The sequence below is a fragment of the Oncorhynchus keta genome, chromosome 30 (genome assembly GCF_023373465.1).
Source record: "Oncorhynchus keta strain PuntledgeMale-10-30-2019 chromosome 30, Oket_V2, whole genome shotgun sequence".
In the NCBI taxonomy this organism is placed as follows: domain Eukaryota; kingdom Metazoa; phylum Chordata; class Actinopteri; order Salmoniformes; family Salmonidae; genus Oncorhynchus; species Oncorhynchus keta.
The window spans coordinates 44221968-44240203 of NC_068450.1; the positions used below are offsets into that span (position 1 = coordinate 44221968).

An 18236-nucleotide genomic window follows, 5' to 3' on the forward strand; every position below is an offset into this window, starting at 1 on the left:
TCACTATTTCATACACCACATGATCCGGCCACCGCAATCACTGCAAATCTATCCTTTTTAACACTGTTTGACATTTTCCTATTCACTTCTGCCACAATTGTAATTAAAACGGTTCTCCCATATCAAATTCGGCGAGCGCAGGAGATGGGAATACAGGCTTCTCTGAAGTATCGTTTCCCACTCCTGTATTAGCCTGGATGAAGTCGATGAGAATTACCAAGCCGGTGAGATGCAATTATAGGCTCACCACACTGGTATTTGAGGGGGGTACTGTAAGTATGGAAGAAGCCCGGACTTGGAAAGTGTCCAAGCAGCTACATCTATCAGTAAGCAGCAGACATGAACAAAGCTCTACCTACAGAACAATGCAAATCCAAAAGCACACACTTCTCTTTTTCTCCCTCGCTCTCTTTTTCTCTTGCTACATTTGACTTCTACTCATGTTGTGGAGCTGGGGATCATGAATAAAAATGAGCAGCAGTGGAGGTGCGATGTGGACCAGTCAGTGGTAGGGTCAATCAATCACTATTCCACAGCATCATTAATATTCATTAGTGGCCCCAAGTCACCCCCTCAGCACCCGGACCTGGGCCGGACACAGAGGACACGCGTCTCTCTGTGTTAATATTCATGAGGCAGGCAGGGAAACAAGCTACAGAGGAGGCAGCCGGGAATGTGTGTTTGTGTGTGTGTATGTTTGTGTGTGTCAGAGAGTAGAGCTAGCATGCACATCATGAAGACTATTCACAGATCAATACCACATTGTCCTTGGAAACAAACATTGGGCCCGATAATTTGTGAACCTGCTCAAGCACATCATTAATCCAGGTGCAGTGTCCGTTTTTTCCCCCTTCCCTCGCTCTCTCTCTTTCTCTCCCTCTCGGAGCGTCAACAGTAACTGTCACTCAGCACAGCACTCAGTGGCGGATATTCGAGCACTGTGGGATTTGGGGAGACAAAGGTTGGCAGAGAGAACATCTGTATAACAGTATCTGGCCTTGCACTGTCTACCTATCATGTCAGTGTTTCACACATCCAAATGCCCTTAGAGACGCTCCTTGAATTATTAGGCACCTGGCCAAATATGCTTTAAAACAAGTCTCAAACTCGGGACCCAATTAGGGCTCACTTTTAACCACTCATAAAGTTTCCAGTTGAGCGGACCTAGCGGGACGACTTGGAGAAACCAACTTGTCATATCTAACTAAATGGAAAAGAAGAAAGGTAAGGTAATTGCTCAAATGGACACAGGTGTGATTAACCAGAAAAAACTAAGAGGTGACTGAAGAGTGACCTCGTGTACCAGCCAAAGCAACGGCACTAAAACATTTATCCACTGTACCATAACAAGACTTAAAAGTAAGTGATATCCATTAAATAAACAGAGTTTGTTCTGAAGACAAAACAACTGGTAGTGATTGACAGCTGACTTCTGTGTCTTGCATCATCTAGGTAAGATCTAGACATCCGAGAGATGAGGAATGGCGATGAGAGGGGGAGAAGAACCGAGGCAAGAAAGGGTGAGAAGAGATTGTTTACCTGGTTAAACAGGTAAGAGATAGGTGAGGGAGATTGCACTATACATCCTCAAATTCTTCTCTAATGAATCCGACCATGCCTGCTTTAGACCTGTAAGCCTGGTAAGGCCGACACAATACACTCATTCCCAGCAGCCCTTTTCCATGGCCGGTGCAGTGGCACAGGCGGACAAAAGGATATTCCATCTCAGCACGGATGTCATCAAGGCGATGGGAGAGCTCAATGGAGTCCTCCTCCTTGTTCTCGTTGAACACCTTCAGTTGGATGTCCAGCTCCTCTGTCTCTTTCATCTCCTGTAATTCAGAGACATGAATAGACTGTGGTATTAGACAGAAAAGGACTCGATACCTCATTATCGATTGGTCCAACGGAACGGAAAATATTGGCCTGTGTTGTATTGTAATGTGATTTAATGAGATAGACAACAGCGCATTGGACGCATATACAGTACCGTGCAAATTAATTCATTTATATACAGTGTTGTCAGTACAACATAAACCTACACAACCCTATAATGGTTCTAGGGGTGTTGAACGTTTAAACATTCAAATTATTAAGCAAAATGGGGATCCTTAACGTTTTTTACGTAACAGAAAGTAAACAGCATAGAGGGTATATTTCCGCAACAGCTCAACTTCTCCTCTGTTTTGGTTCCCTTACTACCATGCTGTGAACAGCGTGAAGAGAACCCGTGCACATGCGCAGAAACTGTGTGTGGCTGTGTAAGAGTGAAGTGTTGCATCTCGCTCATCTCATTATCCTAGCGTATTCATATCGTTGAGGATATGTCACAGCATGCCATTGCAAGATACAGCTTTTGATTGCCCGATAGATCAGCCGAGTGCACGGTTCTGCCTATACTGCGCCCCTCACTTCTCTCTCTGTCCCTCACTAGTTTGCTATTAAAGATACAAGTGTTTTCGGAAGTATTGCAGTTTAAACATTTGTCATATCCCTAACTGGTTCCATTAACGGAGACCATTGTTGATGGTTGCCATGTCACAGCTGTATGGGAACTAAGATCTAGGATTCAGGCTCCTGAGTGGCGCAGCGGTCTAACGCACTGCATCTCAGTGTTAGAGGCATCACTACAGACTCACTACAGGTTCGATTACACTCACTACTGGTTCGATTACAGGCTGTATCACAACCGGCTGTGATTGGGAGTCCTATAGAGTGGCGCACAATTGGCACAGCGTCGTCCGGGACAGGGTTTGGCCAGGGTAGGCCGTCATTGTAAATAATAATTTGTTTTTAACTGACTTGTCTAGTTAAATAAAGGTTAAACAAAATAAAAATGTATAAAATAAAATACTCATCACCCCCCTTCCCTGCCGGCCTGGTATCCCCGAATCACCCAGCTCTCCACACCTGCTCATTCCACAAGGGGCTTTATAACGGTGCACTTTACAACTTTCCTATGAATCATCAGAGTTGGAGTTTACCGATGACACCATGCCAAATGTAACCCAATTTCTGCATCTATCAATCACCTCGCTGCTCTTCGGCCATGCCATCTGTCTTCGGAAACCACAGTTCAGAGAGGGAAGCAGCACGCAATGCCACAGAAATAAGGGGACTCGAGGACTGTGGGCCAATAGCAATACCCCAGTACTTCATCATGGGTCTGGTTCATTTTTATTTTCCTCTTGGTCACTTGACTATTTATTGGCTCCACAACACAACAATTAGTGGGCCCTGCGTCAGTTTAAATGCTTCCATTAAAGCTTCAAATGCGGCATTAATGAATTATTGTAAAGGAAACTCCATCATATCGGGGGGCAGAGAGGAAGATAATTGAACTAATGACAGCAATAATCAAGCGGAGCAGTCAGGATGACTTATTAACAAGTGGCAAATTCCCCTCTGCAAATTAGGTCATGAGTGATGAGTGGATGCTTATTTGTCTTAACCGAGTACAAGGATCTGACTGCTGATTGATGATGCCCAGAGCGAGCTGTGATCAGTGAGGTGGTACCACGCGGTGAGCTGAGCTAGAACGCTCCAATATAATAATGGGAGCAATATACCATGCAGTATACACATGCATAAAGGGATGTGCATTTGCTAATTCCTGTAATGGCCCAGAAAAATTAGGAGTGTCAAACACAAGACATGCAATGGAGTCCAATCCAGACCACAGGAGGTTAGAGTAAAAAATGTATTTTTTTTTTTTTTGGGGGAACAAATTCAATATACTTTAAAATGACTAAAACCAAATCGAAACAGTGTATACATGATAACGCACCTACATTCATACAGTTTCTTCACTATGCCTAGCTCGCTATTTTTTGCAAATTGTGACGACAAGGAAATCTAACCAACTTTCAGGGTGGCTCACCGGTAGGATCTTTTTGAGGCCACAGCGGAGGAACTCATTGCGCAGATGTATCCTGAAGTCCAGATCGTCCGGAGAGGTGACCAAGGCGTTGATCAGCTGCATGCAGGCCACCTGTTGTTCAGCACACAAATGCCGGAGAGACCGTTAGAGAGAACACATTTAAGGCATTCATTCTACTGAACGTTAAATGATATGGTGATATGGTGATTTATCATGCTTGACCTCTGTGTACGGTATCAATCTATGTTATGATGTAGCAGGCACTGTTGAGTAAACAAGAGCTATGTGTGAAAAAAACATATGTTTACACATTTTCCCAGAGATTAAAGGAAAGAGGAGAGCAAAGAGATGAGAGGAAAGAGGAGAGATAGGCCATCGTCTGAGTATGGTGTAGAGGGAGCAAAAAGGAAGTAGAAGGTAAGAGGAAGTCCAAAAGAGAAGAAATCCGGGGAGTCCGCTGACCAGTTATGCATTTGTAATTGATTTATTGGATTAGGGAAGAGACGAGGGATGGAGGGATGGGAGAAAGAGGGCAAAGGGAAAACGCTGATGGGCCTTAACGGACTATAAGGCAGCTCTGGGGAGCAGCGCTGGGAGAAGACAGAGTGCTCGTCCGACAGGCGAATTTATCAGGAGCTGAAGGAAGGATCTCCGTGAACGACATGTGAAAAGTAGTCTTTAGAAAACCTCTATCGGCACGTCTGTGTTGGCCCGCATTTTCTTTTATTAACGGTCCATTGTGAATGCTGTCCCTGGGCTGTTTTTCACACCGATTCCTCCTGTAAGTGTTTTCCTGGAGAGACTCATACAGACACACACATGCGCACATGTACACACACGCATGCACACGCACACACACACACACAGACACCCACATACTCTAGCCCAATTAATGCCCTCGGAGAACATGGCTAGTGGGAATTCAGCTGGCGATGGGGAATAAGAGCCATCTGGAATGAACAGCATTGGTTTGTTTTTGGTGTGTTTTTCCCCCTTCTATAGCCGGGGGACAGAGGGATCCAACAGGTTTGTATTAATCCAGTGGAGTGAGGGCACACAGTGTTATGGTTTATGGGAATGTGTCGGTGCTAATGGAGACTCTTTATACAGACATATGCGCCAGGCCTGCCGCGCCCCGGGAAAGCAGTGTGCTTAAAGGGATACTTTGGGATACTAATTCTGGCAATGAGGCTCTTTGCCTATTTCCCCAAAGTCCCCAGAGTCCGACTAACTCGTAGATACCATTTTTATGTCTCTGTGTCATTTTGCGAGTCAATGCTAACTAGCATTAGTGCACTGACTGGATATGGGTATACTATATTTAGCAGTGGCTCACAAAACTACCTACAACTTCCTTCATACTGGACACAGAGACATATCGTATCCACAAGTTAATCTGACTCCGGGGAAGTAGATAAAGAGCCTCATTGCCAAAACCCCAAAGTATCCCTTTAAGGAGAACTCCAAGGCTGTTCTGTGCTGCTGGTGGTGTGGAAGGGGATGTGACAGTGGCTTTGAGAGCATGCCAATGGAGCCAAGCAGCAGCATAGCAGACCTCTAAATGATCCAATAGGGTCTCCAGAGCCTTGGACCAAGAACTGGGCATCCAAGCCTGAAGTGTACACACCAGGGACGCTAGACTAGAAGCCTTGCTGAAACTATCTCCACTCTCATCACTTTACGTCCATCTTTAGCCTTTCAAAAGCAAGAGAGATATTTCAAGAGTTATTTTGTCTGGATGAGTTGCTAGGTCCATACTTCTCTTCCTCTACATGTAGATTTGTCCTCCTATCATACGAAGCAGACAAACCCCGACAATGTTTGTTGTGTGAAATTGGTTCAGGGAGGGTTATTGTGGTGCTTGTTTCCGGGGTTGGTGACAACGCGAGGGGGGAGCTCAGGCATCATGTGAACCTGAGCTTACAGTAGGAGATTTCTGTCAGTGTAATTAAAAGTGGGACTGCTGGGATGGTTTAAAGTTGGGATGCAGGCTGGCTTTCGCTCTACAGTGGAGTGAGCAAAGCCCGAACCATCGGCAAAACCCATTTTAATCACATTAACAAAGTCAGGATCCACAGCACCATCGGAAGGTTTTTTAAAAGTATTCTAATTTCTTTTAACCTTCTGCATCTGCAAGGTAGTTTAATTGACTTCACAATTAGCGGTGGCTCTTTTCATTCGCGACAGTTTTAGGATTGAGGAAAACAATCATTCTACCTCCCTCCCTACTCCCCCCCCATTCCCTCCTTCCCATAGATCCACCACTCTACACATTACAAATGATTTCACTAATTATTAAATACACGGTTTGCAGTGATTTGTTCCTCAAAATATTTGGAGTGCAACAAAGTGCCAGAGAAAGAAAAGTCAAATACAGAAGAAAAGACAGGCGTATTACTGTATGGCAGCCCTTTTCCTCTGGGTCCTCAGAGACCCACATCGACAACACTGAGAAAAAGCTGAAAAATATTTATTACGAGGATGAGAAGAAAAAAAAAAAAAACATCTCAGAAAGTCAACATCTCTCTTCTGGTCTCGTGTTATTTGTAGTCCTTTTTCAGAGTAGGGCTTCTCTAGTGAAGCAGATTATGATTATTAGGGCAGGAGAGAGAACCTGCAACGCATTTTAATAGCCCACAGTCGACTCCGTGTCAAACACTGGCTCCAAGCCGAGAGGCCATTTTTGTGAATGACACTGACTGGAGCCGAGTTCTGTCCATTGCACATGACATGGCATACTTAGGTGATTTATTGTATTATGTGCATATATGTTAGTTTTAAAAAAGGTGTTTCTTTCCACAACTTGCCTCAAGGGTCAACAAGTTAAGATCATAGATAAAACTTGGAAGAGTTGCTCAACTAGTTTGTGAATTGAATGCAGAATAATGTTGTATGACTCGAATCCAAGCAGACGAGCATTAAAAGAATACAGGCATTACAACATGTGATACTCTGTAAGTGGCAGGTTGAAAGAGTGTTGTGAATTGAAGCGGATATTTATGAGATGGGTTCTAAGGGAAAGATGTGGAGAAAGGGGTGCATGAATCAATGTGTGCATGTGTGTGTGTGTGTGTGTGTTTATGTTATATGAGTGTGTCTGTATCCAACAGGCTTTATATATACTGACCTGGAGCTGTTGGGCTTCGTGATTCTCCAGTCCCTCCACTATCGGCGCAAATCTCTCCTTGTTATTCCTCTCTGCTGCAATTGTCATGGCAGCCAGAATCTTATCCAGGCTGAGAGAAAGCAAATACACAAAAAAGTCAACAAGCGCCTTTATCACCCCACCGACAGGACATTTAAGATAAGATCATTTTCACCTCATCCCCATATATCATCTCGTCTCTTCCCATGTCATTGTCAGGGGCATTCTTTGGAGACCCAAGACAAATTGTTGTATTTTTTGGCAACACTGTGCATTGTATGTAACCAATTTAGCCCCCACAGTTCATTGCTCTGGTGATGCTCATACAAAGCCTGTGTAGCTGATATCATCCACAGTAAAAATCTATTCATAATAAAATGTAGTTGATGATGCAAGAGCAGGAGCAATTTATTACAGGGAAAAGAGTACAGATCCAACGTATACAAACACATATTGTTGTTAAAGCAAATTAAACTGTTTACAAGCGCTCACGGCACCTTTGCTGAATAAAGATTAGGCCCATTTCAGACGAAGGCATCACACTAAAGAAATATGTTGCTGTGCGCCTGCACACAAATGGGGGCTGCAACACAAGTAGGTGAAGTCAGTTTAAATAGCCACTTCAGTAAACGGCAAACAAAAGTTATTTAGCTGGCGTCACTTTATCACACCATCAGATCAGACATGGGGGCCTCTCTCATCGGGGTTGTAAATGCTAGGTTCGCTGTCGTGCCTTTATCTCCTATACACAGGAGAAGCACAACAAAGACTAGGCGAAAGAGAGAGAGAGAGCTGCGTGGAAGCTTTTTTTTTCTCAGCTCATTCTTTTTTTGTTTCTGTTTCTCGCCTCTTTGCCATCCAGGATGCGCTGAAGCGTTCGTGGGTCCCCAGGGAGGAATGATGTCTCATGACCCAGCCATGCCTGTAATCCTCCCCATTGCTCAAAAATAGTCTTGCAAAGGAGCAAGGAGAGGGAAGATGTGGGGAGAACCTACACAGGGTGCTCCCTGTCTACCCACCGAGTACCTCCCAACCCAGTGATGGCATGGGAGGAGGATAGAGGTCTGTTGACAAAAACGAGTCATTTATAGGATATATTAGACTGATGTGTGTTATGTGAGTTTGCCTCCATCCAAATCGTTGCACTGGGAAGGGGAAACTCTGCCATTGATAAAATATGAATCATAATTTTATATTTTACTGGAAATCCTAGGAAAGAAATGTGTGACCTATAACCATTATGTGAAGTATATGTGTGGAATAAATGTAACATATACAGTACCAGTCAAAAGTGTGGACACGCCTACTCATTCAAGGTTTTTTTCTTTCTTTTGACTATTTTCTACTTTGTAGAATAATAGTGAAGACATCAAAACTATGAAATAACACATATGGAATCACGTAGTAACAAAAAAGTGTTAAACAAATCAAAACATCTGTTATATTTTAGATTCTTCAAAGTAGCCTCCCGTTTCCTTGATAACAGCATTGCACACTCTTGGCATTATTTCAACCAGCTTCACCTGGAATGCTTTTCCAACAGTCTTGAAAGAGTTCCAACATGTGCTGAGCACTCGTTGGCTGCTTTTCCTTCACTCTGCGGTCCAAGTCATCCCAAACCATTTCAATTGGGTTGAGGTCAGGTGATTGTGGAGGCCAGGTTGTTTGATGCAACACTCGATTACTCTCCTTCTTGGTCAAATAGCCCTTACACAATAGCCCCCCTGTTGAAAAACAAATGATAGTCCCACTAAGCGCAAACCAGATGGGATGGTGTAACGCTGCAGAATGCTGTGATAGCCATGCTGGTTAAGTGTGCCTTGAATTCTAAATAAATCACAGACAGTGTCACCAGCAAAGCACACCCACACAATCACACCTCCTCCTCCATGCTCCGTGTAGAGACCATCCGTTCACCTACTCTGCATCTCACAAAGACACGGTGGTTGGAACCAAAAATCTCAAAATTTGGACTCATCAGGCCAAAGTTCAGAATTCCACTGGTCTAATGTACATTGCTCCTGTTTCTTGGCCCAAGCAAGTCTCTTATTCTTATTGGTGTCCTTTAGTAGTGGTTTCTTTGCAGCAATTCAACCATGAAAGCCTGATTCACCCATTCTCCTCTGAACAGTTGATTTTGAGATGTGTCTGTTACTTGAACTCTGTGAAGCATTTATTTGGGCTGAACTTCCTGAGACTTTTAACTCTAATGAACTTATCCTCTGCAGCAGAGGTAACTTTGGGTCTTCCTTTCCTGTGGTGGTCCTCATGAGAGCCAGTTTCCTCATAACACTTGATGGTTTTTGTGACTGCACTTGAAGAAACTTTCAAAGTTCTTGAAATGTTCCAGATTGACTGACCTTCATATCTTAAAGTAATGATGGACTGTCGGTTCTCATTGCTTATTTGAGCTGTTCTTGCCATAATATGGACTTGTTCTTTTACTAAATAGGGCTAACTTCTGTATACCCCCCCGTACCTTGTCACAACATAACTGATTGGCTCAAATGCATTAAGAAGGAAGGAAATTAACTTTGAACAAGGCACACCTGTTAACTGAAATGCATTCCCGGTGACTACCTCATGAAGCTGGTTGAGATAATACCAAGAGTGTGCAAAGCTGTCATCAAGGCAAAGAGTGGCTACTTTGAAGAATCTCAAATATAATAAAATAAATGTTGGTTACAACATGATTCCATATGTGTTATTTCATAGTTTTGATGTCTTTACAATTATTCTACAACGTAGAAATAGTAGAAATAAAGAAAAACCCTTGAATGAGTAGGTGTGTCCAAACTTTTGACTGGTACTGTAGAAAAATGGAGCAGCCTTTTTCTATGTGATAGGGGTGATAAAGCTGCAGACATGTGCAGGGGGTACAGACATAGTGGTTTTAATGCCTGTTCAAACTGTAACTTGAAAAAAGCGCTACATCTGCTTAACTCCTCGCGTTCGCCCTTTGATTCCGTCACTTGGTTTGTGGTGTTGACAATGAGCCAACGTCACAGCGTAGCTCTCTAGCAGACGAGGTTGTCGGAAAGTGAGGCCTCAGCTCAGCTGTGCATGCTTAAACATGGCTGTGATCATTGGAAGGATTGAGACAGTCGTCTTCAACACACACATCTTTACATTCCTACATTGAACATAGCAGGGGCAAAAACTATGGTCCCGCAGACAAAATCAGAGGAGCTGATATGCGAAAAACAGTTTTAACTGGGTTCTCGTATTCGTCAGTTAGTTTATTTTCCTCTGCTGCATGCAGACCTACTTTGAAGTGCCATTGTTATTCTAGTCCAGCTCTGTGGCAGACACAATAAAAAAGAGCTCTGCTGGATTCAATTTATAATCTGTCAGCGAAGCTGTGTGTTCATGGCCAACAACACTGAGCACTTAAATACATTACACAGCCCAAACTGCTAAATCAGAACATGTTAACTGGCAGTGCACCGATACAGCTCAAAGCCCTTGCTGCAAATGCAATGAGTGCACAGAATGTATTGTGCTGGGGCCAATGACAGATTGTCTACAACACAGGAGGTTGGTGACACCATAATTGGGGAGGATGGGCTCATAGTAATGGCTGGAACGGAATCCATGGATCCATGTGTTTGATACCATTTCATTCACTCCATTCCAGCCATCATTATGAGCCGTCCTCCCCTCAGCAGCCTCCTGTGGCTTACAAATATATTTTGTTAATCTCGTAATGTACATGATGGTATTACGTTGCTAGAGGGAGAAGTGGGGAGGAAGACAATGCATGGGCAAAGAGAGTGACATTTGAGGATATAATAATGGTGGATGATGCTAATGAAGTATGTTTGCAGTGAACTTACATGTTTTCCTCTCCAATGATACAGATAGCAGAGAGGATCTTGACGATCTCAGTCATCATACTGGTCTGTTTGGGGTCAATGGCCCTGGCCAGGAGCAGCAAGCTCCGCTCATCTTCCAGAATCCTTTGTAGTCCGTACTGTAGACATGTAAGAGGAAGCAAAGAAAGGTGTCCATAGGGTATAAATTAATGAGAGCATTTGCATTCATAGAGATCGCTCACTTACAGTTTTTTTTTTTTAAAGAACTACTAACTTTACAAAGAACCTCTAATATAAGTAATAGTTAGCCCTAATTCTCTTGTAAAGAGGGACATAGAGGCCAAGGGAAAATTGAGATTATGATGAATTAAGCCAATTCAGGACAGGGCTGTGGGGACAAATACTTATAGTCCTCTACTATCTTTAAATCTATCTCAGATTCAAGCAATGGGCATACTTGACCACGTATGGGGATTTTATAAAGGGTAACAATATCAATAGCTCATCCATCCTTGAACAATGTGCTACTTTTGAGAGATGAGACAGTGCTGCTTCCCAAAAAGGAATAATTAAATACTTGGTGACAATGGGCTCAACATGGCAAATTAGCTCCGCTTTACGTGCTCGTAATAGCACTTGTCACAGTCCAGCCATTCTAGATAGGAAAAACAGCCAACCTGGTCTCATCATACAGGATTTTGAGATGACTACATAAGGAGTATAAAGTGATATCACTTTTTATTGATTTCCTTTCTACCGCTCTTGCTCCTTTTCAATGTGAATAAGACTTTATTCCAGGATTGCCATTGAAATTGAGGCATTGAAGCTGTAGAAATTCAGTCTACGTTTGGAGCACTTTAAGGTGAACACAGAACCACCTCTGCACTGTACTGTCCTTCTCTTCCCACCTCGGATTACTTTGAGTCGATGTAAAAAGCAGAATAAATTATTACATTGATTGTTCAAGTGGTTGAGGGCCAACTTCGGGTGCCAATTGAGTCCTGCTATATAGCTATCTAAAAACACTCAGGAATCAAGAAAAACTGCAGTAAGTCAAACTTTTGTAATGAAAGTCTCGGACCAACCCAACAAGTACAAACCTTATTGTTCATGAAGGCTTTGAGACATTGGATCAGCTTGTGCTGGTTTCTTTTGTCAATACTTTCTTGCCTGAAAAAGAGTCGAGAAAGGACAGGAATGATAGATTTAGACAGTATGTAGAGCATATTGAGAAGAAAAATAGTTGAAATGTAAGAAGCTTACTGTTTCTTATCCAGCAACTTATCCAATGCATCCAAGAGGAGGCCCAGTCCTTCATGGCCAAAGTTGTTCACCCAGCTAGGAACAATTAAAAAAAAAAAAAAAACAGTCAAACTAAGTCAGACAACGTACATACTGTAGTTCGGCGCCAGACTAACAGCTGTTGAATCATACATAAAAAGTAATTGGTGGTATTGGTTTCATTGTCATTGAGGAGACAAAAATTGTCTCTATTTTTCCTAGTTATTTCTGTGGAGAATCTATTGATGAGAGATAGAATCGCCAATCAAACACAGCCCCCTTTTTTTATAACACTAAATGCTAGAATGTGTATCACATAATCATTTACAGGCAAATTAACAATCATCCATCATATGTCCTGCTCCTGTGGTCTAGCAGTGTGATTCTAGGCCCCCAGCAGCATGCTGTAGTGCCACCAAAAGATTAAGCAATGCAAGAAAGATAACACTGTAATCGATAATGGATCGCGGGAGATAATTGGCAATAAACCACAAGCGTATCTGGAGACGGCAAATGATCCAGTGCAGATGAGACTGTTTGTCAGCGATGGGATATGTGGAGGAGAGTGAGTGAGGCAGGGGCTGACCCCCCGATCACACCTAGATTATGTCATTAGCATCACTTGCTCTTGCCGCTCGATTGTCAATAACACAAAACGCATTGAGCAATTTGTAGCATTAAAGGGACGTAAATTCAATGATTTATTTTGCCTTCTTGACAATGATTCAACGCAATAAGAACATGCATATTAAAATCATTTGTATTGACTCGGCAGTCAGAGAAGACCCTCGATTAGGAACGATGCTTACTAGCCCGAGGCTGTTTCTCTGAGGTGAAGTGAGGTATTTCTTTGATCTGCAGCAAAATTAATGGAGAATTATTAAGACTACTGAAGCACTCCGAACCCATTCCTCAAAAAGCATTACCGGGCCAAGCCCAACTCAATTTGTAACTTACTACCATTACGCTGTACAGTACAGCATAATGATCTTCTTTGTTATAAAACCACTCAGCATAATGTCCAAAATGTATAACTCTGTTTACTGAGGTGAGCCTCGCGGTTCAATGTTTGCCAATTCCCTTCACGTGATCTGCTTTGCGGCAGGCAGCTTATTGCATGCAAACACAGTTAGCTAAACCCGATAGCAAAAATGTGATCTCGGGGAAACTATCGAGCCCCGCTCAATGTAATGCCCAATCATGTGCTGTTTATGACAGCCCGACATCAATACGGAGGTGGTAGGAGCAAGTGACTTTACGTGAGACATCAATACGGAGGTGGTAGGAGCAAGTGACTTTACGTGAGACATCAATACGGAGGTGGTAGGAGCAAGTGACTTTACGTGAGACATCAATACGGAGGTGGTAGGAGCAAGTGACTTTACGTGAGACATCAATACGGAGGTGGTAGGAGCAAGTGACTTTACGTGAGACATCAATACGGAGGTGGTAGGAGCAAGTGACTTTACGTGAGACATCAATACGGAGGTGGTAGGAGCAAGTGACTTTACGTGAGACATCAATACGGAGGTGGTAGGAGCAAGTGACTTTACGTGAGACATCAATACGGAGCTGGTAGGAGCAAGTGACTTTACGTGAGACATCAATACGGAGCTGGTAGGAGCAAGTGACTTTACGTGAGACATCAATACGGAGGTGGTAGGAGCAAGTGACTTTACGTGAGACATCAATACGGAGGTGGTAGGAGCAAGTGACTTTACGTGAGACATCAATACGGAGCTGGTAGGAGCAAGTGACTTTACGTGAGACATCAATACGGAGGTGGTAGGAGCAAGTGACTTTACGTGAGACATCAATATGGAGGTGGTAGGAGTAAGTGACTTTACATGAGACATCAATACGGAGGTGGTAGGAGCAAGTGACTTTACGTGAGACATCAATATGGAGGTGGTAGGAGTAAGTGACTTTACATGAGACATCAATACGGAGGTGGTAGGAGCAAGTGACTTTACGTGAGACATCAATATGGAGGTGGTAGGAGTAAGTGACTTTACATGAGACATCAATACGGAGGTGGTAGGAGCAAGTGACTTTACGTGAGACATCAAAAAGAGGGGAAAGACGCGACATGGTTGATGGTGACGCGAGCGCCAGGGGAAATTAAGCAGATATCTGTGGAGAGGTATTCTGATTATTACACAGTGCTCTGTGTGACCTGAGATGCAGCCGCCGATACCGGGTGGTCGTATACAATGTCTAGGAGTCTAAAACAAGCGGCCGCAAAAACTGCCATGACAACCAAATGAGATGCATCGGGTGATCACGTTCGTAGCTCAGGCAGATTACATTGAATCTAGCATGACCTGATACACTGGACAGTGATATCACACAATCCGTGTGGTTGAAATAACCTGTGCCTCAACATATCCACTTCCTCAACAAGCTGGGAAGTAAATAGAGCAAAAGCGTTGCTACTTCACAGAAAACACTGTCAGCTGGTTAGGTGAAGATGCCTCCTTTCCCCCTGCATGTTGTCACAAGCTTTTATTGTTTTGAAGCAACTATCTCTTCACTGCGGGGAAATCAAGCAGCTTTCGTTTGGAGGTGACTAAAGTGGATGAATAGTGGAGCTAGGATTTAAAGTGTGGGTCCAGGGGGGGTAGTCTCATCCTGTCTGTGTCGTCTCTCTATGTTCTCCATCCGTCTGTCTGGCTGTCCATCGGTCTGTCCGTCTGTCAAAGCTGCAACAGCACAATAGGCAAATAGGATCCAATTCCCTTTCAGCTTCTTCCTTTAATCAATTTGTGGCATGAATTCAAGGATCTCATTAACTTGGGGTGGAACTTGAAATATTGATGGATATAATCTTGCAGTTAAGTGTCAACAAATTGTGTTACTTTCCACAATCATGTACAGTACATTCCGCTGCCAAAATGAAAAAGTAGCCATTTTTTATGTGTACTATTTCTGCTGGTAAAGACACAATTATGCTGTTTTTATGTTAGGTGCCACAAATCCCAGAACTATATGAGATGATTTCAGTCTGGACCCAGAGCACGGATGCAAACGTAAACAATGTGTTGATCATGCTTATTTGCGCACGGCATAGAGATATATAAGGAATTTCCTGTCTGTTCAGATAGCAACAAATCTTCTACATTTCGTTTCCTATGTCAGCTTCATATTTTGTGTTAATCTTCCCTGCCAACAAGAATAGTTATTGGGAGGCAATAATAACTAATACTTCATCTGTCTTCAAGTTCCCAAATGGAAACATTTATACATCTGACCTTTGCTGCCACCGTGTATGTAGCTCACGAACAAGGCAATGCAATTCCCTATAATGAAATAATAAGCTGCCGTGGTGTGTCACTATCAAGTATGCCATATGTGGTGTTGAATGGATTTACTGAGTGGTGTTAATCATATTGCTACAGACAGATTTGGCATGGGAAATGTAATTGATGCTGGAGAGAATGCTTTGCTTTTGTGCAACAGCCAATGCAACCGACTCGACTGGAATTGTTCATTGCTGACTGTGGAATCTGACACGCATTCAGTCTTTCTGTCTGACTGATCAGTTGGCCTGTGTTGTGATGCTTTAAGGAACATTGATTTCAGCCAGTAGCCCAACATTGTTCAGTCTTGTTGTGTTATTTAATTGGGACTGGCATCGGGGAGTATTGTGTCATTGAGAGCAATATATTTCATATTGTATTATGGGCTGAGCCATACCTCTGTCCCACTCTGCCACTCCTGACCCATTCAGCACTGCTGCATTCCACTTGAGGCCTTGAGCTCTTAGCAACAAATTGCTCTTGACATTAGAACCTGAAACCGAGCACAGGGAGACTTCCAGCCTTATGATTCTGCATTCTGAAGGCTACAGCCATTTCCCACCAATCGACGCAATGGTTTACTGAAAGAATCAGAATAGCACGCCTAATGGGAATGATGTCAAATGCCCACACATATAAATCTGAAATATCTAGAAAAGTTCCACTTATGACTAATTTGTACAAAGAACATTCTTCCAGGAGTCTTCCAGGTACGTTTTGGCTAACTTTAGACGACATGGGTCTCGTTATGTCTAGTGAAAACTGAAAACTAAACCCTTCATTCCACAGTAAGAACCTCATACCCTAAATCCGTAAAAACAGGCACCCTCATAGATATCATCCTGACCAACCTGCCCTCTAAATACACCTCGGCTGTCTTCAACCAGGATCTCAGCCATTACTACCTCATTGCCTGCATCCGCAGTCAAACGACCACCCCTAGTCACTGTCAAACACTCCCTAAAAAACTTCAGCGAGCAGGCCTTTCTAATCGACCTGGCCCGGGTATCCTTGAAGGATATTGACCTCATCCCGTCAGTAGAGGATGCCTGGTTATTCTTTAAAAGTGCTTTCCTCACCATCTTAAATAAGCATGCCCCATTCAAAAAATGTAGAACTAAGAACAGATATAGCCCTTGGTTCACTCCAGACTTCGCTGCCCTTGACAAGCACAAAAACATCCTGTGGCGTACTGCATTAGCATCGAATAGCCCCTGTGATATACACAGGCAGTTAGGAAAGCAAAGGCTAGCTTTTTCAAACAGAAATTTGCATCCTGTGGCACAAATTCCAAAAAGTTCTGGGACACTGTAAAGTCCATGGAGAATAAGAGCACCTCCTCTCAGCAGCCCACTGCACTGAGGCTAGGAAACACTGTCACCACCGATAAATCTACGAAAATCGAGAATTTCAATAAGCATTTTTCTAACAGCTCTGCACCCCGCACAGCAACTTGGCCAGGCCTCCCCCATTTCTCCTCCACCAAATCCAGGTAGCTGATGTTATGAAATGGCTGCAAAATCTGCACCCCACAAATCAGCCGGGCTAGACAATCTGGACCCTCTCTTTCTAAAAATGATCCGCCGCAATTTTTAGCAAATGCGATTACTAGCCTGTTCAACCTCTCTTTCGTATCGTCTGAGATCCCCAAAGATTGGAAAGCTGACGTGGTCATGCCCCTCTTCAAAGGGGGAGCCACTCTAGACCCAAACTGTTAAAGACCTATATCTATCCTACCCTGCCTTTCTAAAGTCTTCAAACTCCAAGTTAACAAACAGATCACCGACCATTTCGAATCCCACATTACCTTCTCCGCTATGCAATCTGGTTTCTGAGGTCATGGGTGCACCTCAGCCATGCTCAAGGTCCTAAACGAAATCATAACCGCCACCGATAAAAGACAATACTGTGCAGCCGTCTTCATCGACCTGGCCAAGGCTTTCGACTCTATCAATCACGGCATTCTTATCAGTAGACTCAAAAGCCCTGGTTTTTCAAATGACTGCCTCACCTGGTTCACCAACTAGTTCTCTGATAGAGTTCAGTGTGTCAAATCGGAGGGCCTGTTGTCCAGAGATCTGGCACACTACAGGGTTCAATTCTCGGGCCGACTCTTTTCTCTGTATACATCAATGATGTTGCGCTTGCTGCTGGTGATTCTCTGATCTACCTCTATGCAGACAACACCGTTCTGTATACATCTGGCCCTTCTTTGGACACTGTGTTAACAAACCGCCAGACGAGCTTCATTGCCATACAACACTACTTCCGTTGCCTCCAACTGCTCTTAAATGCAAGTAAAACTAAATACATGCTCTTCAACCGATCGCTGCCCGCACCCGCCCGCCCGTCTTGCATCAGTACTCTGGACGGTTCTGACTTAGAATATGTGGACAACTATAAATATCTAGGTGTCTGGTTAGACTGCAAACTCTCCTTCCAGACTCACATTAAGCATCTCCAATCCAAAATAAAATGTAGAATCGACTTCCTATTTCGCAACTAAGTCTCCTTCACTCATGCTGCCAAACTTACCATCGTAAGACAGACTATCTTACAGATCCTTCACTTTGGCGATGTAATTTACGAAATAGCCTCCAACACTCATCAAATTGGATGTAGTCTATCACAGTGCCAGCTGTTTTGTCACCAAAGCCCCATATACTACCCACACTGCAACCTGTATGCTCTTGTTGGCTGTCCCTCGCTTCATATTCGTCGCCAAACCCACTGGCTCCAGGTCCTCTATAAGTCTTTGCTAGGTAAAGCCCCGTCTCAGCACACTGGTCACCATAGCAGCACCCACCCGTAGCACG

The 18236-nt window shown here is 43.5% G+C and overlaps 1 protein-coding gene across 7 annotated transcripts in view; it reads right to left on the bottom strand.

Moving 5' to 3' along the window:
- LOC118363647 (protein diaphanous homolog 2-like) overlaps positions 1 to 18236 on the bottom strand; it is a 605757-nt gene that overhangs the window by 412011 nt on the left and 175510 nt on the right. For all 7 annotated transcript variants that reach the window (XM_035744726.2, XM_035744729.2, XM_035744723.2 and 4 more), the window contains 6 exons: positions 12104 to 12178; positions 11941 to 12010; positions 10862 to 10998; positions 7008 to 7116; positions 3881 to 3991; positions 1720 to 1832 (listed from right to left, as the gene is read on the bottom strand). In XM_035744726.2, coding sequence (XP_035600619.2) covers positions 1720 to 1832; positions 3881 to 3991; positions 7008 to 7116; positions 10862 to 10998; positions 11941 to 12010; positions 12104 to 12178 — 615 coding nt within the window. The remainder of the gene's footprint in view (positions 1 to 1719; positions 1833 to 3880; positions 3992 to 7007; positions 7117 to 10861; positions 10999 to 11940; positions 12011 to 12103; positions 12179 to 18236) is intronic.